Here is a 21539-nt window from a genome sequence, read left to right on the forward strand (position 1 = left end):
CAGAGGTGAGGGATTCGGGTCAATTCCGAAAGAGAGGGAGAGGAGAGGAGAAGGGGAGAGACACAGAGAGACCCACCCACCAACCACCTGATTATTTATTTATTTGGACTTACAGAGGACCCCTTGGCGAGATTCTGGGGACTGGCTCGCACCTCTGGCCGCCCGCCGCCCGCCCTCCTTCGCCCCGGACTGGCTTCTTGGAGGGAACGTCTGGACCGCAAGGTAAGATTTCGATTGGGATTGTCTGGTCCGAGCAGTTTTCGGCCCCCCGTGTGCTCCCGACCTCCGGGCGCCCAGGGGCGCCCCGGGCACCTACCGGAGGCGGCCCGGCTTCCCCGGAGGCCGCTCGGCCCCCGAGGCCTCGGCGGGAGGAACGGCTGGGACGCGCCTCCCGGGTGGGGGGAGGCGTGCGGGGCCCCGGGCCGCACCTCGGAGCTGACGCGCGGGTTCTCTGCGGTGCAGCCACCATCGCGGCGTGAGCCACCCCCGCTCGCAGAATGCTGAACGGCACCGCTCTGGAGGCAGGTGAGTTCCCCGCCAGGTTCTCTCTTGTACCCTGTTCCCTAGGCCGGAGCATGTATCTCGTGGGTGTGTAAGTGGGTGTGCACGCGCGTGTGCCCGCCTTCATCGGGTGAGAGGAAGAGGGGTCGTGCTTGCCCTGGAAATCGTACCACGATCTGTAGCTTCTAAAATACGCGGTCTCGTTCAGAGTCCGCTGACAGCAGTCCTGAAAGCCGCCTTTCCCTCCTCCGGCCTTGCTCTCCGAGGCCTGAGATTCTCGGAGTGCAGGCGCGGGGGCCCGGAGGTCGCCCGGCCACTGCGCTGCGAGTTGTCTGGGAGCCAGGGATGCGCTCCGGTCCTCGGCGAAGCTGCTGGGGGCGTCTCCTCGCGGGGAGAGATGGGGAGAGATGGATGGGGAGGGGGCGGCTAGGAAGATGCCGCTTCTCCTCCGGAAACTGCCTTCACCCCCCATTTTTGGTTCAATCTGACCCCAGCGCAGCGGTTTCTGTGGGCGATCTCCGCGGTCGCGGAGTGGGGGCTGGGGGGGGGGGGGGACGGCTCCCTTTATTCCGGCGGCTGCGGCGGGCCCGCGGCGCGGCAAATCCCAGGTGAAAGGGATTCAGATTTCAGAAGCGCGGTCTTCGCCACCGGGCGGCGGGCCGTTAGAGAAGAACCCAGGGGCGGGTGGGGCGCCTTGCGGGGAGAAGGGGGCGCGTAGGCGCAGGGCGCATCCGAGGGTACGGCCCCGCGCGCGCCGCGGGCGCGGGGAGAACTCCGGGCCGGGGTGCCCAGCGGGGCCTGCCGCGGGGCTCCGTCTCCGCGCGGTAGAGCTCGCGCAGCCGGCCGCTCAGCCCACTCCCACCAGGGCTGGAGGCCCTCCTCGGAGGACTGACGCCGAGGTGTGCCCTGGCGGCGGCACCAGGCTTGGCCCTGCCGCCTCGGTGTACCCACAGTTTCCCTGAGCCCGAGGATGAAGACAGGCCTGCGACCATCGGGGCCAGCCCCTCGCCTCCGCCCCGCCCCCACCCCCACCCCCGCCGGGCGGAGACTCCCCCCTTCGACGTGCAGGGCTGGGTGCTCGGGTCCCAGCCCCAGGACGGCGCTGACTACCCGGGCCCCGGGGCGCTCAGGGCAATGCCAGAAGCCGGACGCCTCTTCGAGAGCTGCACCCTTCAGACCAAGGAGGACCGTCCACACCTTAATAGGGTCAGGAGGAAAGGTGACCTCTGCCCTTTTAAGGGCAAACCCGGGGCAGAGCACCTTGACCTCCAAAATTCAGGTCTAAAGAGACCTCGCTTGTGCTCACAGTTGGAGGCTTCCTCTCTCGACCCTGAAGCCTTCGTCAGCCCCTGGGTGAAGCCGTGCGTTCCCTTTATTTCCCTCCCTTTCTCCTGGAGAGGGACCCGGCTGCGGCCCTCGAGGAGATTCCGGACCCCGACCCTCGAGCCCAACTCCCGTGTCCGCAGTCGCTGCCGTCCGCTTTCCTCAAAGCCGCCACAGCGGCTGGCGGAGCAGAGAGGGCAGAGTGGGTGAAGTGTGCTCCGTCGGGCGGAGGGCAGCCCCTGGCTAGGGTTCTGCCGCCTTGCCCCAAAGAGAGCGTTGAGTTTAGACGGGAGCCTGGAGAAGTCACTGCGGGCCGCGGCCGGGGGCGGTCCCTGCACCTGTCCCAGCCAGAGGTGCGGGGACTCAGCCCTGGGAACTGAGCAAGCAGCACCCCAGCGTGTAGGGAGCACCCCAGGGCCGCCCCGCGGCCCCAGCACCTCCTCTTGAGAGATGAAAGAAGGCAAAGACACCAAGACCCTCTCCTGGAAGTGCTTGCTGTCCCTTGAGAGTGCTGGGGGAGGGGGTGGGCCATCTCCCCGAGGCTGCAAGACAGTAGGACGTCCCAGGCCACAGCCCAGTTCTGGGAGTCTCCCCTTCCCCCAGTGGGTTTCCTTTTTCTGGAGCCGGGAGAGGAGGCAGGGCTGGACCCACCGGGAGCGATTTCTGACAGCCACAGGACTAAGGAGGACCTCCCAAACTCCAGCAGCCCCCCTCCCCCACCCCGAGGTCTCGGCAAACTTCCTGCATTGGCAGAGAAGGAAGAACGCGAACAGTTGGCATCTTTATGGGAAGTTAGCAAATCCCACCCGCACAGGAACTTATAACCCGAATTTTATAAGAAAAAGCTGAGACAGCGGGCTCCAACCCGGAAGCTGATGGCAGGAGGCCCCCCTGCTCTGCCTGTGCCGGACGGTCTAGGAGCAAATCTGTGTGTGCAGGAGACGAATGAAGGAAGCAAGGACTGGAGGGCTCACGGGCCTTCCGAGCCTGCTTCCCTGGAGACGCTTCCCAAAGTTCTGGCCTCTCCTTGGAGTTGTTGGTTAAACCCTCACTTAATGAAGTCTCCAAAATTTTATCCCCAGCAAGAAGGCAGTGGCGTGCTCCGGTTCTTTGTTTATTTTTGCTGAGCAGGACCCAGATCCAGCAACAGCCAAACCCAAACCCAGTCCCCAACCTCCACCTGGGGGCGGGGGGAGTTAGCCCAGAAACGACAAAGGAGTCCCTGGATTGAGGCCCCAGGTTTACTTCCCCTTGCAGCCTCCTCGGTTAAAGGATGTCCTTCTCAGAGACCCCTCCTCTTTCCTCTCCCCCACCTCCCCCTCCGCCTCCTCCCTCTCCCCCTCCCTGGGCCCAGTCCCCTCTTGTGGAAAGGCAGTCTGCCCCTTTGTGAGAGGACCTGCCGTCTCTGAAAGAGGTGTTGCCCCCAGCCCCTGCGCTGGTGCACGTGGGTTTGAAAAGTTCATTGATTTCCATCCAAAGGGGCTAATTACATTACTTACAGTAAATAGCAGCCCTGCTGTCCAGTAGGGCTGCCAGAGTGTGGGGGGGGGGGAGGGGAGGTCTTCAGTTTAGTTCGCTTGATTGGCTTCATTTGTGTGTGTGTGTGAAATTGTGTTTTATGAGCTGTATTCTGGCACCCGGAGGACCGTAACAACGTCCAGTCTGCAAATAACTTTTTTTTTTTTTTTTTTTTTTTACCTTGAGAAAAGAGCAAGGGGGAAGCAGGAGAGTCTTGGGTTTCAAGGCAGAGGCGATTCCAGCAGCTTCAGAAGGCGATGCTTTGGGACAGGAAGTCGGATCGGCACCGTTCTCGTCTTCCTTCCTTTCTCCTCCCTCCCCCCTTCTTCCCTCCCTTTCTCCATCTTTCTAGATCTGGCCACCGTTCCCGGTCGGGCTCCTCCGGGAGGGACGCAAGTCTGCCACCAGGGGACCCCTCGGGTGTCCCGGACCTGCCGAGAGAAGCGCGCGATTCCCGCAAAGCCGACAGAGCGCCGTGGGGGAACGGGCAGCCCCGGGGAGGCCCGCGGAGGCCCGCCGGGTCTTCCCGCTCTCGGCTGGGAGCTGGGTGGGTTCCTGCCGCCGCTCCCCGCGTCGGGCCCCTCGGGGGCTTCTGGCGGTTTGCATGAATCGACAATATCCGAGCATTGTGGCCACTTTTTAACAGGGCCGAGGAGGGGCCGCGACTCGCGGTAACAATCCCTCCTGTGAGGCGCGGGGGCTGCCGTTCCGCTCGTCAGCTCTCACCTCGCCCTCCTCCACGGCGAGGAGCCCCTTCGCATCCTCTTCACCGCGCGGGGCGCCCACGTTTACAGTTCCCCAGTCCAGCCGGGGCAGCGGGGCGCGCGACCGGTCCCGGGATGTGGGGGGCGGCGCCAAGCTCCCGCGGGTCCCCGCGTCGCTGCCCACATGGACAGGCTTCCTCCGAGACGCGGGACTCGCCATCGGTTTCTCTCCTAACCTGAACCGGCATCCCCCTGTGGCCACGCTGCGGTTGCACACTCATCTCCAAGCCCACGCCCTGTCCCCTACACTGATTGTGCCAAGATTTTTTTTTTTTTTTTTTGCCAGAAGTAAACTCCAGAAACAGAGGCTCCCCTAGTTCCTTTTCACTTTGGGGCTTGCTTCCGCCTCAGGTGGGGTCGGGAGGCCGTGGGGAGGTGAAGCAGAATCTGCTTTTAAGTGAGTGGAGGAAGTCAGGGGTGGGGGAGGAGAGGAATGCTCGCCCAATATTTATTTGGGGTCCCCTCGAGCTGGGGACCGGAAGGTCCACGAGGAGGAGACGTTAAGTTTGGGACTGGGATTCTGCATTTCTTGAGTCTGGGTCTGATCTTGAACTTGGACCAAACAGGCCGACACTCTGCCTTCTGCGCCAGGGCGGGGACAATAAGGGTTCCTTTTCCCCTTTAAAACGTGATTGCTGGGAACTCCTGGAAGGATGTCTGTCTGTGTGTGTGTGTGTGTGTGTGTGTGTGTGTGTGTGTGTGTTGGGAAGTAAATGCCCCCTCCTCCTGCCTCCCCCCAACCCTCCCCGCCCCCCCCCCCCCCCCGTGTTTGTCCCCGCTTCCCCATCACCAGGGGGTTGAGAGGAGTATGACAGGTCTTTGTTGTCTGAATAAAAATCCGTGGCGGCTCCGGGAGAGAACTCCTCCTACTAAATTATCAAAAATGGGCTGGCTTTAGTCTCTTAACAAATTGGACACCGCTCCGGCGGCAGGAGCAGTCCCCAACCCAACCTACAGGCGCTGGGAACTTGCAAGCGGCCAGGGACCGCTGAAAATAGCACTTCTTTTTCTTTCTTTGTGTTCAAAATTATTTTCTTTCTCCACCAGGTTTTGCTCCCCCCTCCCCCCCGCTGCCGTTGTTCCCCGTTAGTGACTCGAGCTCTCGGAGCGGTCAGATCCGTCTGCTTCGCCTCCGCTCGCCCCGTTCCCGTTTGTGTTTGTTTTCTGCGCATCTCCTTCAGGGAGTCGCCGGGGCTGGCGTCCCCCCAGCTTCTTTTTCTTTTCCGAGCAGACCCATTTCCACCGCGGCTGCCTCTTTCCTTCTTCCCCCTCTCCCTCTGTCCCCGAGCGTCTCGGCGCTCTCCCATCGCCCCGCCTCTGCGCTCCCCGCTTCTCCTCCTCGGATGAGCTGAGAGCCCCCGGGGCGAGTGTATATGGAAATAGTGGGGTGCCGAGCAGAAGACAGCTCGTGTCCTTTCCGCCCTCCAGCCATGCTCTTCCACGGGATCTCTGGAGGCCACATCCAAGGCATCATGGAAGAGATGGAGCGCAGATCCAAGAGCGAGGCCCGCCTGACCAAAGGCGCCCAGCTCAACGGCCGCGACGCGGTAAGGAGGGGCCGGCGGCCGCGGGAGCCGGGAGCCCGCTCGCGCGCGCAGGGGGAGCCGAGTCGAGCCGCCACGGCGGCCGGGCGAGGGTGGCGGCTCGTAGGCGCGTCCGCTGCGGATCGGCGGGTGGGTTATCTTCGGTTCTCCTGGCTGCTGCCGGGCAAGAAAGGACCCCTTTCTGATTTAGCTACACTCCTGAGAGCCCGAGCTCGCTCGTCTCCGCCACAGCTGGTCCGGGGGAAGCAGGGCTAGTCGGGCACGAGAGGATGGCGACGTCCTCCCCGGCGGCGCAGACGCCGGTCTCTCGGCCCGCTGGGCTCCTGGGCGCCTCCCCGGCGAGGATCGGCGGCCCGAGGGTGAGCGGGTGCGGGCCACCGGCTGCAGCGCGCGGCAGAGCGTCCAGGTCGAGCTGAAGCTCCGGGTCTCCAGTCCCTGGGTCTGGAGACCGGCCGTTCGGGGTGGACTATAATGCGTCCTCCGGGCGCTCGGGACACGGAACGCGCAAAGCCCGCGATGGTCGGGGCAGGGGGGTGCGGGTGCGGTCTCTGACAGCCCGGCTCGGTCAGCTCCTTGGCCCGGCGCGCGTAGCGTGCTGGGGAGTAGAATAGAAAGTCCGGAGGAGCTGGGCGCCGAGCCCAAGCGCGAGAACTTTCTAACCCTTCCACGCTGTGATCGACCACGCTATGTCGATTAGGCATGTAGGATAAAAGTCAGGCCCGCTTCGTAAAGAAAACTAATGAACGATCTCTGTGCTCGCCTTTCCCATTTACGAGCCGGAGGGGGAAAACGACAGAGGTCTCCGCAGAGTTTGAGCCAAACAGAGCTGTGTAGATCCTCGGGCGTCGCACCGAGAATCGCAGCTCAAACTAAGCCGGTGGACAGACAGCCCGGGGCCGGTCAGCGGTGTTTGGGGTCCACCAAGTAGCCGAGCAAAATGATTTCAGTGCGCGAGGGTGGCTGGGTGGGGGCTGGTCTGAGTAAAGGGCGAAACTACTTTTCCAGGCCTGCTGGGGTTTCATAGGGGAAAGTCCAACCCATTTCTGCTAGTCCTGAGGGAAATGTCCCGCAGTTAACCACCCACCTTTTGTGGCTATCCCTTTTAAAAACAAAATGCGGTAATGCAAACCCGAATTTCACGGCGGGGTTCCGCTTAAGGCGAGGGGTCCCCTTCCTTGCCGGGTCGTAGGGACACAGACGGGAAGCTTAAGGTCGGCATCGGAAAGATTTTCAGAACAAAGATCTCTGAGGTATGTTGATGTCAGGGAATGGGGGCCTGTGCAGAGGTGATGGATAACGGACCCTCCCGGGAACAGGTACAGTGCTTAGTAGGAGAAGGACCGATAATCCCGAAGATGACAGAACAGCAAGATCTGCCAAATATATCTCGATGGAAACAACGTCGGCCACATTATGGGCACGAGTATTAAACCTTCTCCCTTCTCTTGTACTTTCAACGTTGCTTATAGTGATGTAGAGAAAGAGAAATGTAATAGTGTTTGCTGAAAACCAGTATGTGCTTGTTCAGATCTCCCTTTCATCCTCCAACAACAATTTCTGTTGTTTCATTTCGGGCAAGTCGAAAGCCACACTTTTTAAGATTTAATTATTTGAGTTCGGAAACCTCCACCATCTATACAGTCCATGCGCTTCTAGCCCTTTTGGAAAATGTTCGAGGTGACCGGCGGGTCCTTAGGTTGAGTCCGGGTTCAGACGGACGCGGCAGAAAGAGTACGAGTGGCAGAAGGAAAAACTGCAAACGTTTCCCCATGTTTGCCTTCGCGGAGGGGCCCCTGACCCGGCGGCGCTCGCGGAGGCCGGGGGCTGGCTCTGCGCCGGGGACCCGCGTGGGGCGGCCCCGCGCGCTTCTCACCGCGCGCGCGCTTCCTTGCAGGGCATGCCCCCGCTGAGCCCGGAGAAGCCCGCCCTGTGCGCCGGCTGCGGGGGCAAGATCGCCGACAGGTACTACCTGCTGGCCGTGGACAAGCAGTGGCACCTGAGGTGCCTGAAGTGCTGTGAATGTAAGCTGGCGCTCGAGTCCGAGCTCACCTGCTTCGCCAAGGACGGCAGCATTTACTGCAAAGAGGATTACTACAGGTATTCCCACCCCATCCCTTACCCACCTCCCGGGGCCGCCAGCCCGAGCCCCTGGGTCCCCTCCCTGCCCAGGGAAGCCCTCGGCGTGCGCCTTCAAACTGCAGCGTGCCCACCCCTGCCAGACGCGCGGGGGGCCGGGAGGGGGGCACCCCAGGTCTAGAACCTGCTCTAGACTCTCCCTCTCAGGCGCCCCCAGAACACCGCTGAGGGAACTGGGCCTGTCCTAGGAGGGTCAATGAACGAGTCCCCGGTCTACCGAGGCTGAAGCGGGTTTGTGTTTTCCGTTTACTACGAACTCAGCAAGGCCGGTGCCTTGGAACTGAACCGGTGGCCGAGGCAGCAGCACTAGCTGCTGGCTGTCAGGTTTTCGCGAGGGTGGCGGGGAAGTCACCTAAATGACCAAGAAAAGGAAGAACTGCTGTTGCCAAAACCCAGGCCACTCAGTTCGGAGATGCCCGCAGCGCAGCGGGCTGGGACCTGACCCCAGACTCCCCAGATGGCGGAGAGTGAACTGGCCGCAGCATGTTCACTGGCTCTGCTCCGTGTTTCTTGCCTTGAGGACGGGAGCGGTCGGCAGGCGACCCGGCTAGCTCTCTGCCGACGCGAGAAAAGTGGTTAAAAAAGAATTAGCTCTCCTCTGCAGAACTGTCTCCCCCCCCCCACCCCCCAGGGCCGTGTCTGAATGTCTTCATGCACACTCATACTTTTATAAATAACAACACCCTTCCTGTGAATGCCTTGTAATTGAGGAGACGGTTTCACTTCGCATGGCAATTTAATATTCTTAACATACTGTTGTGAGTTAGCAAGGGCACGGTTTGTTCTGGTTTTTGCTTTTAAAATTTTTACTTTACAGGAAAGAAAACTGAGGATCAGTTCCTCGATTCTTCTTATTTTAATGTAAGGGTTCTTCATCATATTCATCAGAGCGGGTCAATCGGCAGATAAAATGAATGTATATCCAAGAGGGCGTGGGTCCTCCCCTCCCGGTCCCCTCCCGGATCTCCGTCTTGGGCCGCTGCTGACCAAGCGCCCGGGTGTCGCGGTGAGAGGTGGCCCCGCCTTGGCCTCCGCCAGCTCCCTGACGCCACTGTTTCCTTCCAGAAGGTTCTCTGTGCAGAGATGTGCCCGCTGCCACCTCGGCATCTCTGCCTCCGAGATGGTCATGCGCGCCCGAGACTCCGTCTACCACCTGAGCTGTTTCACCTGCTCCACGTGCAACAAGACCCTGACCACGGGCGACCACTTTGGCATGAAGGACAGCCTGGTGTACTGCCGCGCCCACTTCGAGACGCTCTTGCAAGGAGAGTATCCGCCGCAGCTGAGCTACAGCGAGTTGGCGGCCAAGAGCGGCGGCTTGGCCCTGCCTTACTTCAACGGCACCGGCACCGTGCAGAAAGGGCGGCCCCGGAAACGCAAGAGCCCGGCGCTGGGGGTGGACATTGTCAATTACAACTCAGGTGGGCGCCCACCCCCTCCTCGCCGCCCCTGCAGCCCTCGCCCCGGGTCTGCCCGGAGGAGAGTTCCATCTGGCTTCTCCCCCGGCCGAGAGCTGGTTGCATGAGGGCGCTTTCCTTAGCATGACCCTTTTCTCCCTACAGCTCTCCGTCACTCAGAAAGAAGCTGGAGGATGGAGTGAGAGAAAGAGGGAGGAGAGAGAAGCGGGGGGCGGGGGAGGGGAGAGGGAGAAAGGGAGAGAGAGACACCTTTATTTCGTTTGTGGCCAGAAACACATTCAGCACCTTGGGGCTGCAGCGACTTCCCCCAAACAGGCAGAGCCAAATCCTTGTTGCCCATTAGTTAATGAGCCCATTAGTTTCTGGCTCCCAGTTGGAGCGAAACAGCCCCAGGGCAATTCCTGTGTGGAGGCCAAGTTATAGATCCTGGAGGAGGTTTCCCTAAATACTAAAAAAGAAAAAAAAGAAAGAAAGAAATCTTCAGAGGCCAGCCCAGTGTGTCTAGAGGGGACAGAGGCTGTGGTCACCAGCCCAGAGTTAATCAGGGAAACAGTTGGCATGAGTGTTGAAAAACCAAATCCCTCATGTTGGCGCAGAGTGGCTGGAGGGGCGGGAGTCACTCTCCGGAGTCCCTGTGAGCTGGCCTGCCCCTTCCCTGGGTCAGGGGACCATCCGCCAGCTCAATGCCCGTGTGATAAACCCTCCAGACACCCAGACCATCCCTCCTCCCCCCACCCCCAGCTTTCTCTCTTAATTAAAAACAAAATGCAGGCAACAGGCCAGAGAGCAGCTTTCTTCCTTGCTTGGGTTGGGGGGGGGCGGCACACCTATCATTCATCAGTCTTGCTCCCCAGTTCCCCCTTGTTGGCAGCCTGCCCCCCACTCACCAGCCCCCACCTGAGGATGGTGACAAGCCCCCAGGACCACAGTCTACCTCTAAGCAGGATGGAAGCTCTGGAAAAGAGGTTCCAGAAAACCCTAGAGCTCACTTAGGGGCGTCCTCAGGACTGGTTTGTTGTTGTTCAGTCGCTAAGTCCTGTCTGACCGTTTGCAACCCCATGGACTGCAGCCCTCCAGGCTCCTCTGTCCTTCACCATCTCCCGGAGTTTGCTCAAACTCGTGCCCTTTGAGTCAGCGATGCCACCCAACCATCTCATCCTCTGTTGCCCCGTTTAGCCGTTCTGACTTTTGGTACCCTGGCCCAGCCCCACTGGACGTTTCAGCAGGAGGCTCGGGCCCAGGGAGCCCTTTCTGTTGGAAAGGACCTTGGGGACCTCACGGTGGCCACCGCGCTCTGTTACCAGGCGCACCCAGATGCCAGTTGAAGGGTGGGCATCCCAGAGCGTGGATCTTGCCTGTTTTTCTCTTCCAGTCCCCACGTACCTGGTGTGGTGCATGAGCCGCTCTGGCTCAGTAGTAAAGGGACTCTGTCTGCCCCCCAATAAGTGACTCGCCCAGGGACATTCAGCCAGTGTGAGCAAGCGGAAATGGGTCCTGCTCTGAACCCACAGTGTTAGGGGGTGGGGTTCCGGCTTCAGGGGGCTCTGGCCAGCTCTCCCCTCAGCTCCCTCCTGGCTCAGATTTCACAGACGAAGCATAGTGGGGATGTCCCCGAGAGGGTGGGGACCTTTGTCCCAGGGGTTCAACCCCGGGTCACTGGAGGAGGGGGCCCGCTGCTGGCTGCAGACCTAGCCTAGATGGGACGGTGTCCCGCAGTGGGTGCACCCCCGGGTTTTGCCAACCCCCTGCCGGGGGTCAGGGCCTCCCGCCGCCCCTCTGCGCCTGGGCCAGCAGGCTGATTCGGGGCCACGATGCCCAGCGTGGTTACTTGGGCTCCTTTGATGCGTGGTCCCAGGGCAGCCAGGCAGGGCACCGATTGTTCTTTATTAATAGAAGATGACATCGGAATCTCTAGCCACTCACCAAGGCCCTAATGCCCTAATTAGAGAGAGAGAAATAGAGAGAGAGGGAGAGAGACTAGCTGGGTCTGCAGAGAGCAGGAAGCCTGGAGCAGAGGCTCCCAGAAGGTCCAGAAGCGTGGGGAGGAGCTTTCTAGCCAAAGGCGGCAAGCCCGGTTTTTTCAATTGTTTGTTTAACCTAATTAGCTTCATGATTTCGCCTTGATCTTACTTTACGTTAGAAAGATGCGCAGAGCTTTAAGAACAATGAAATTGTGTTTCTCCTGCTTCTCTGAGAAGGAGCACCAGAGAGTGCACATTTATTTCATAAAAAGAATGAGAATCTCTTTCCTTTTCGACCATTCCACTTCCATTTCCACTTCCGCCATTAGTTTGCAAATTAAGGCGCTGCGAGGTTCTGGAGAGAGCTGATGCTTCTGTTCATTAAGGAGGGAGAGGTTGCAGAGACCTTCGGAACAGAGCCAGTATGCACCACAGAGAGCCGGTAACTCTTAATTAACGTCCACCGCATCCCTTCGGGACTTTCCCCAGAGACATGAGCAGACGGCATACAGTTCAGATCTGGTGAAATAATCTAGAGAAACTGGGTTAAAGATGCCTGCCCAGAAATCAGCCTACCACTAAAAAAAGTTTATGAAGCCAGTGCCCGTTTGTTATTACAAAGAAACGCTTCAGTGTATTAAAACCACGTTAAAAGCACAGAAAATAAAGTGGACCCACAATTTTAGCTCCTTCTTTTAGCTTTCTTTGAAGCCATCTCTGCTTAAATGTAAACTAGTCTCAGAAGAGTCACAGTGCTACTAAACAGATCTGATTCATACACTGGTATATTTTCAAACACATGTACACAAAATATGTTTGTTACTCAGAATTCCAGGGATGTGAAGCTAGGCAAAGATCCGTAAATGCTTGACATAGGGCAAGTGCCTTTCCTTGAGACTGTTCCTAATTTAGTTTATATCTCTTTGTGCAGATAGCAGGCGGATATTTTAGAAAGAGCCACAGGAAGTCTATTTGGGATGCTGGTTTGAAATGAAGCCCTCCGGGGTGAGAAGAAGATTTAGTCTAGGGCCCATAGGTCTGATTTGGGTAATTTTGCACTAACCGCAAGGCTAGATTTTTGCCACTTCTTGAAATCTCCCTCCTTAGGTTCTTTCTTGGCTTCCAAACTTCAAAAGCTCCCTGAAGTTGTTAAATTAGCCTGGCACTGACCCCTAGTGGTCTCTCTGGGATCGCTTCTCAGAGGGCTGCATACCTTCAGAATAAAAACTCACTTCCGGATGGGTGACCATTTCCTAAGTGACCAGAGAGTAAAATATTTAGATCTTATTATTAATTTTATAGTGCCAGATGTGTGTACTCACAGGTGTATATTTAAGACAGTTTTAAGAGAGTTATCATTTCATCTCATAATTCAGTGGAGCGGGGGGAGCCCCTATAGCTTTAAAAGTAGACCCTGAGGAAACAGTCACTTGCAAGTTTACATAAGGCATTTGTAGTTAAATTTAAGTAGTTTAGGTTAGTACACTGAGTTACTCTGTCGATGACACAGACTGCTCTATTAAGTGCCATACTATCATAACTGATCCCACAGTTTTCTGGTTCTGTGAATACCATCTTAAAAGCTAACTTAATCTTTTTGCATGCTGAATTGTACTCTGCTTGAAAACAAGTCCCACAGTAGTGCTTAATACACTGAAATTCTCTACTGAGTTTTAAATCAGCCATAATGGATACAGAATGCATATTCAGAGAAGTAGTTTTTTTATCATACCTGTCTATAATTGTGTGTGTGAAAAACATGTCTATAATTATTTTTTCATTAATTCATTTTAGAGACTAATAAGTATATAGTTTGGTTAGGAATCAAACTCACTTCTAAGAAATAGTAACTTGTGGGTGGGGGGTTGATGGCTAAGGGCATTATTTAAGTTCAAGTCAAGTCTTCTACCTCAGTGTAATATTCAGTTTAATAATCTATTCAGGAAGAGTTACACATCACTCACCTAGGATAGGATTGAAATCTTATCTGAAGAAGCCTCCAGTGACTAAGGTGTACCTCTTTGACTGTTTTGGTGTGGCTACATTTATAATCTGGTTGTGAAATATAGCTCAGTTTACTGAGATAAGTATGGTTTTATAGTAGGTCATAAGATGCTGTTTCATCCATTTGGGGATACAAAAGGGAAATTCTGTAGAATACGTGAACTTGACATCTCTCCCTGGGGGTGCAATAGGATAAAATGTAAAGCATATTCTATTCTCTCTCATTTCTGGGTACCTGGTGCCCTTTCAGTGGGGTTTGAGGAGTCTCTGTTCAACCTTTGGCTCCGTATATCTAACTTGCAGTCCATCTCAAGTTGATATGACTTTGCAAGAATAGTCATTGATGATTTTATGGGTGAACAAAAATTCAATATCTTGATTGAACGCTCGTTGAATTCCTGGCCCTGTGTTGGACATAGAGGATCCGATGGTGAACATCATAGCATCTTTCTTTCCATGAACTTACCTGCCCTTTTTACGTGTTTCATGGAAATATGAACCAAGGAGTCATTAGTTCATGCCTAGTCTCATGGCATTAGGGAGAATTTCTTAGGTAGATTTTGTGATGCGGGTGACTCTTGTTGGGTCTCTGGATATATACTGATTCATTGAAAGTGTTTTTTAAAAAAGTAACTCCAGCCAAAGCATTGGAGAAGGGAATAGCAAACCCACTCCAGTATTCTTGTCTGGAAAATCCCATGGACAGAGGAGCCTGACAGGCTACAGTCTGTGGGGGTCACAGAGAGTCGGACACGACTGATCATGCACTCATGCAACCAGAGCATCGCAGGCATATATTTTATCAAGCAGAATGGAACAACTAATCGTAAGAGATGTCTCACATTCTTCAAGATCCTGGTTTCTCCCCCAGGCATGTGATCATGTTGATTTTAGATATTCTATTACAGTGCACTAAAATGCTGGATGATCAGTCTGAATATACATCAGATAAACATCTGAAGTAAGGTGTAAAGGAAAAAAAAATTGCCATGCTCTTTAAATTGGGAAAGTTGGCTGAATCAGTAAATATTTAGCAAAGTGTTTTCCTTTTGTAATCATATTTTTTATGCAAAGCTAGGAGGTTATCGGAAATGACCTTTTAAATGAGCATCTTTACACCCTGGGGATGAAGACTTCCAGGCTGGTTTCAAAGGCTGAGTGGTTTTGCCCTCAGTGCGGAGGGCGCTGTGGAGTGGGGTAAAGGTGCCACCCCCTCCCCCTGGCCTGCTAGCCAGCGGCACAGCTCACACTCCGGCTCTCACGGGACCAGAGCAAAAAGGGCCGCCACCCGAATGGGACAGCAGCGTCTCTGAGCTGGGAGTTGGGAGGAGAGACTCTGGCATGAACCAAGTGAAGACAGACCTGGGCTCCTTCTCTTTCAGAAATATCTATTCCGGTGACTCCAAGGGAAAACTCTCTTCATCCTGGCTAGCCCCATGTGAACCAGTTACTGCTAAATGTCCTCAAAAGTAATATTCTTCTTTTTATTATGTAAGAATCTTGCAGGTTTTTATTTTGTAACTTCTCCCCTTCTTCTTTTTAACTTTTTCTGAAAACATTCTAGGATGTGCAGAAAAGGCTAAAAATTGGAACTTAGATTCTTCCTTCATTGGGGGGAGCAGGGCCAGGGAGATGGCTCTGTAAAACTTTTAGACTTGAGAGAGCTGAAATTACTGGCTTGCATATCCTCCTGTCTTCACAGACTATACCTTGTTTCACAAACACAGACAAAACAAAGAATCTCTGAAAAACCATGTGTGTGGAGGGCCAGCGTGCTCATACACATCACATAGTAGAAGAGGGTTTCTTTTTTTTTTTTTTCCCTTTTCACTCTTGGAGAAGATTTCTCTCACTCCCACACTTAGACCTTACTCATCTTCTCAAGTCTTTCTAGCAACCATTAAGCCAAAGGGATTAGATTTATCTAATAACTTATCTAAATGTATTAGATGTATCTAATACTTTTCTACTGCGTAAACTTTGAGTGGGTCCACACTTAACAGACTAGTTTGGCAGACTTGGGGCGATTAACCTCTTTCTTTTGTCTGGATCCTGCTCGTAATTGGGTCGACAGCTTTTTCCACCGTTGCTGACCTGTCATGACAGGAGCATGCCACCTGCCATCCTCTCAGCTAAGGCAGGCCCTTGCACTGAGCCCTTCTTTTCGTCCCCTGTGGCTGCCGCAGGTTGTAACGAGAACGAGGCCGACCACCTGGACCGGGATCAGCAGCCTTACCCGCCCTCACAGAAGACCAAGCGCATGCGCACCTCCTTCAAGCATCACCAGCTGCGGACCATGAAATCCTACTTTGCCATCAACCACAACCCGGACGCCAAGGACCTCAAGCAACTTGCTCAGAAAACAGGCCTGACCAAAAGAGTTTTGCAGGTAAGAAGCGTCCATTGTTAGCTGTGCCTACAACTTCCCCTTGCAGTGAAAATAGTTCTCTTCCCTGTTTGATTTCCAGTACTGCTTCTCGTTAGTTTACCTTACTTACCTCCCTAGAGAGTGTACCAAGCTTTTGCAGGGGCTTCCCGGAGACTGCCCAGAGAGAGAGAGACAGAGACAGAGAGAGAGACCCAGGGTCTCCTAAATTGCAGCCACATCCTCCCTACAGATGGGGAGACGGGCCCACAAAGCCACCTCAGCTTGCCCCGCTGCTCTGCAAACGCAGGTGGTGCTGTCTGCACAAGCCGTGGCTTTGGAGACCTCTGTCCACGTCAGGGTCAGTGCGCACACACCCGGGGAGACCTGCTGCTACCCCCTTGCTTCAGCACACTCTTGGCGGCCTCACTCCCCCGTTGCAAGCTTCCAGATTCACGTAGACCCTTTTGGTCAGCTCCTGAAAAGCCACAAGCTTGGTTAGCTGTCTCCGCAGCCAATCGGAGGGAGTCTTTCCCCATTTTAACCAACCGCATTTGACCGCTGCATACTGCAGTGAGACCTGCTGGCCCAGGGCCTTGCTAGGCTCATCATGGTAAGAATGTCTAACCAGAGCCCTGATAGTGGGTGGCTGGGGGTCGCCTCTGAAGCTCTCACCCTCAGTGACAGACAGCAGGCGTTTTAAACTCCACGCACCCGTTTCCGGTTGCTTGGAGTCTGTGGCCCTGGAGGTTTTCCCTGTGCAGAGTACTTGGCATGTGTCAGACTCCAGAACAGCCAGAAATCTGTTTCAATGATGTTCATTTCATGCGAGTGATTCTAACTTGGTGAAACATCCGCTGACCTCGCCTGTCCTCTTTCTGGAAAGACAACCGTTGAGGGATGAGGGTGTATTTCCACCCCCTTGATCGCTGTGCCTTCATTTCCCCAGGGTGTCTCCACTTAACCATCTGTGCCCCCAAGCGGCACTCGTTAATGCTGGGGGTGGGGGCCCCGCCGCAGCTAAGAGGGTATCTGTAGTCGTACTGGGATTGCTCTGCTGTCAAAGAAAGCAGAAAGAAAAAAACAAAAACAAAGGGAGGGGGAAGGCCCTTCTCCCCCTAGGAAAATAAACATTTAAAAAGAGAAACGTATATCCAAAACAGAATTTAAAAAAAAAAAAAAAAAGGAGAAAGGGGGAGAAAAAGGAAGTATAAAAATAAACATCGGTAAAGAAGTCCATTGGGATTGGTTTGCAGGTTTGGTTCCAAAACGCACGAGCCAAATTCAGAAGGAACCTTTTGCGGCAGGAGAATGGGGGTGTTGATAAAGCCGAAGGCACGTCGCTTCCGGCCCCGCCCTCGGCAGACAGCGGCGCGCTCAGTCCAGCGGGCACAGCGACCACTTTAACAGACCTGACCAATCCCTCTCTCCCCGTAGTGACAGCCGTGACCTCTAACATGGACAGCCACGAGTCCGCCAGCCCCGCGCAGACTACCTTAACGAACCTTTTCTAACGTTGGGCGTGGGCTTTTTTAAAAATTCTTCCTCTTCTTTTTATTATTATTCTAATGATTATTTTATTATTTACAAAACGATCCCCCCCCCCCACCCGCAAGATACTTGGCAAGTAACGACGACAGCTTGGTGTGTAGCGTCTTGCAGCCACTTGGCAAATGAGTTTACAGTTTCGTCTCCTTTACAAACTGTACTTTTTTTTCTTTTGTCTACAAAGTGTATTTGGATTTAAAAAAAGATTAATTAGATCGTTCAGTCGGTAAGGGGAATTTTGGAATCATTCTAATAAGTGCCTCTTAAAATTGTATGTTACTTATTTCCAGAATCTCAAAGGAAAAAAAACCACCACCAACAAAGAGTGGTATTGTGATGTGCAAAGAATCATATTCCCAGTTACATAATTAGGCGAATAAGGAATCAGATAATTGATTAAAATTATTTTTTAATCTTGCAGTTGTACCTGTACTTATGAAAGTTTGGAAACTTCACATTGCCGTTTTTTTTTTAAATTTTAAAATGCAAAAAAATGTTTTAATCATTCCTTTTTCTTACAAATGAGGAATATGGTTAAAGAAACAATAGCTAATCTAAATATTACAGATTAATTAGATGGGAAAATCTAACCAGGAATGTGACTTTTATTTTCTCTTAGGGGTATAGTCCTAACAAAACTTTCTTATTAGTTAATTACTGCTTTTCAACGTTTGAAAAATACTTAAACCTCCTGTGCATCCATGAAAATTCCAAACAGAATTTGAAATTTTATACATTTAACCTTCTCAAACTAAAAATGATGATAGGTATGAAACCATTCTTTCTAAATTATTTTTTCCCCAGGGAAAATGGAAATAAGCAAAATATAATTTTTTAAGAAGTTAAAAAAATCAGTATAATTTAATTGATAGCTCTTAATTGGCTTTAGCTGTACCATGATATTGTATCTGGCATTCTATACAAATAAAGTTAAAAAACTTAGTAACTAATATTAACAATGAAAATTCTTTAACTAATATTAATAATGAAAATTCTTTGGTTTTGTTTTGCTTCATTTTACTTTGGCACAGGTTGATGTATTTGTCAGAAAAAAAGGAAAAACGTTTCTGACGTTAGAGATTTGAAGTTCTTAGTTTAAAGATAAACTCAGAAGCCTTGTGGATGCTAATCTGAATATATTTCCTAGTTTACAGTAGCATTTTTTTTTTTCTTTTAATTTAAGCTAAAATCTTAATGGTCTGGGCAGTGGTGAATGTTCATCTATATGCTTCTGTTGTAGTTAAATATCAATTAGATTGTGGATTTCCTAAAAAAAAATAAAATAAAAAAGAAGTCAAGATATATGTCTTGCTTTAGTGGATTGTTAAGAATAACTTTGCACATATACTCCACTTTTCGGACCCCTTAAATCTCCTCTGGCGTTCGAAGTGGTTATTTAATAGATTTTAAAGGTGTCCTTCTGGTTGTATAAATGTGTGGTTACATATTGACAGTTCACTGCCCACATTAAAGTGCATTATTGTAACTTTTGCTCAGGGTCTTTAGAAAATTAGCACAGAAAGTAGCTTATTTTTTAAAAAAAAGATGATGGAAGATAAGTTAACACTGTAACAGAAGAAGGTGTGTTTGCCATTATATATTTAGCAAGTGTGGTTATCATCTTATATGGAGCTTAAATCTTGACTTTTCATATTTCTATTACATTTTGGGCATTTACCACTAACCAGACCAAACAACCTTGGTAAGGCTGAGATCTTATGAATACACTTTTACAGGTAAAATATTGATACTTATAAATTTTGTTCTTTGACAGAACAATATATGGTACTATAGATCTACTTTATTAAGTAGACTAATTATAACTCAGTTCTCCTATGTGCCTTATGAGATAACTTGGAAGTAAGTTTGTGAAAAATCAGGATATATGTGTTGTTTGTTAAATTAACTGTTTTAAGCCCTTTTGACACCTCACTAGTTTTGTACTGTTTTACCTCTTATTTCTGAAACTCTTTTTATGGTGTATCCTGTTAGAGGGGACAGACATGTCATAGAAAGCAGTTGTGCACTCTTTCCAATATAGTTGATAAATTCAATAATCTTATATATTGAGCTTCGTGTTTATAGTACAGTAAGTGGTCTAGCAAAATTGTCCATGTTTCTTTGTTTATTGAGAAATGCATTGTATAGAAACTATTTCCCTTAAATATTTATGGACCAAACAGTTGTGATATATCCTATTAAATTTGTGTGAATAAACCATTTTGAATCTAAGGACTTTTATTTCCCATCAGTTTTATTTAAGGTTTAACTGTACTAGTGTGTTTTTGATATCTATTTGTAAAAGCTGTTAAAATGGTAATACAAAATTTTTTAATATACAGACATACAAATAGTTTTTAGATTTCCAAACTAATGATTCATTTTAAGTTACCATTACATTTGCAATGCAATTCAGCTTAGAATTACCTTTAAATATATTTTCCTACAATAAAAGTAATGCCCCATGGATTTGACTCAGCCTGATTTTTAGAATTAAAAAAAAAAATAGATAATTAGCAGAAAAAGTAATTGCATGAAAAGAAGCCTTAAATATGATTAAGTTTCATGTTAGGTCTATTGAGCACAAATGGATATTTGTAAATCTAAATAGAAATTGAAGACCCCTAAAAGCCAAGTTGCTCTGGAGTTAATAAATTGTCACTATGATTTTTTTCAGGGAGAACAAATCTTGGGGCATTACAGCCAAACATCCCGACGTTTGAAAATTCCCTAAAGTATTAAAAGAAGGGGAAAAGTTTGATCGGAAATCCACTGCAGTGAAGACAAAGACAATATTAGGTTATGATAATCATACATTAAAAGATCTATTGAGCCAAAAAAAGAGAGAGAGAGACAGAGAGAGAGAAAGAGAGAGAGAGAGAGAGAGACCAAGAGACTTAAATGTCATTTACTGAATGTTAACAAAACTTCTGTTCTTTATGATGTCTAACACAAATGGAGGCTTAAAATTATATGATTTTAAACAAAGTGAGACAAACCGTGTATAAACCAGAGCGGCCAGGCAGTAATATGCCCACCCCAGAGCTGAAGAAAATTATTCTTGGAAAAAAAAAAAAATCCCACACATTTGTCAAGCACAGTACTTGTAAAATAAAGTCCAAAAGCATTCATTTCACCTGCTTGCTAATGTGTTTTAGTCCTATCTGTTAATGACATTTTCCAACTGTAAATTCAAAGAAAAGCTATCACTCATTTAAGAGGATAGGGATCAGACCCCAGTAATTTTCGTGTTATTGTTTATTACTTCCTTTTGAAACAGAAATCTCTGCATGCAGTTTCACATCTGTCACATCTAGTGTACACCTCTGTATGATGACTTATCTTTGCTGTTTCTTGTATGATAAATAGCTTTCATTAATAAACATCTTATTCGATGGAAACATAGTTAACTTTATGTTAAACACACACTTTTGGAATTAATTTTGAACACTGTCATAAGAGGCAGCGCGACCCATTTCCAACTTGTTATACTTAGGAAAAATTCCAAATGATATAATGAGGATAAGTTCTGGTAATCTAGGATAAAATTATTTACTTGGTTTTGGACTTTTCATGACTTTTTATTTGTTGTATTCAATTAACACATAGACTAAAAGTATTTTTTTTTTAAAAAAAACAGAACCCAAATTACAACATAAATAAACCTCAATATACTGTCATGTAAAATTTCAGCAGCTTTTTTAGATGATTAGGGTAAAATTTATAGATCCTCTGTAAGTTTACATGTTTGCTATGCAATGAGCAAATTTATTGAAAGTACACAAATATATTCTGAACTGTGATGAGATCCTGTCTTTGCATGGTTCAGATTACATATGATATTACAAACAAAAAGAGCAAGTGGAAAGAAAAACAAATATTTAGGAATGAGGTTTTTTAATGGTTAAAGGGAATATTTGAAGATAGAATTTTTTAATGACTCATATTTAGCTGTATATCCAAAGCGTATGTTAAACAAATTAACATATACCTTTCCAGAAATTTTTTCATTATGATGAAATTTTTATTATATACAAATGAACCCTATGTAAATGATGTAACTTTTATGAATGATAGACATTAAATATTTCATTTACATGTATTCTCAGAATTTTGAATGTTTTCTTAAATGCTTTCACTTCCTGAATACTAAGTAAGAAAAACAAATTTAAAAAGAGAGAGCAACTTACTAATAAAAAAAAAAGCAGTGCACCATGACAAGTAGACTATTTTGAGTGACGATGAAACATGTCCGTTTTGTCAGTGACTTGACTGTTCATGCCTCATTGAAATCTCATCCATGGCTATAGTAACTTAAATAGATTTTCCAATACATTTCCAGCCAGTTTATTCCAATCCTTGTCCTCCTGCTTTCCTTCTTCCTCTGTGCTGTCACCCATGGAAGTTTCGTTTAGAAATATTTTGGAACCTCGCCTGGTTTTACAGACCTTTAAATA

General features: G+C 50.2%; 1 protein-coding gene across 4 annotated transcripts; it reads left to right on the top strand.

Annotated features, from left to right (window-relative positions):
• The first annotated feature begins 497 nt into the window (after window positions 1-497).
• On the top strand, window positions 498-20620 carry LHX9 (LIM homeobox 9). Of its 4 annotated transcripts, none has more exons than XM_061161290.1 (6): window positions 498-525; window positions 5535-5653; window positions 7545-7747; window positions 8852-9207; window positions 15356-15558; window positions 16791-17048. In XM_061161290.1, exons 1-6 carry the CDS (start codon window positions 498-500, stop codon window positions 17046-17048), a joined length of 1167 nt encoding a protein of 388 aa, XP_061017273.1. The 4 variants fall into 4 exon arrangements, with proteins under 4 accessions (XP_061017273.1, XP_061017275.1, XP_061017272.1 ...); XM_061161291.1 differs by lacking the exon at window positions 498-525 and adding an exon at window positions 9349-9354 and having other exon boundaries at window positions 5537-5653; XM_061161292.1 differs by lacking the exons at window positions 498-525; window positions 16791-17048 and adding an exon at window positions 19760-20620 and having other exon boundaries at window positions 5480-5653.
• The last annotated feature ends 919 nt before the right edge of the window (window positions 20621-21539 follow it).

Source organism: Dama dama, chromosome 14 (genome assembly GCF_033118175.1).
Source record: "Dama dama isolate Ldn47 chromosome 14, ASM3311817v1, whole genome shotgun sequence".
In the NCBI taxonomy this organism is placed as follows: Eukaryota; Metazoa; Chordata; class Mammalia; order Artiodactyla; family Cervidae; genus Dama; species Dama dama.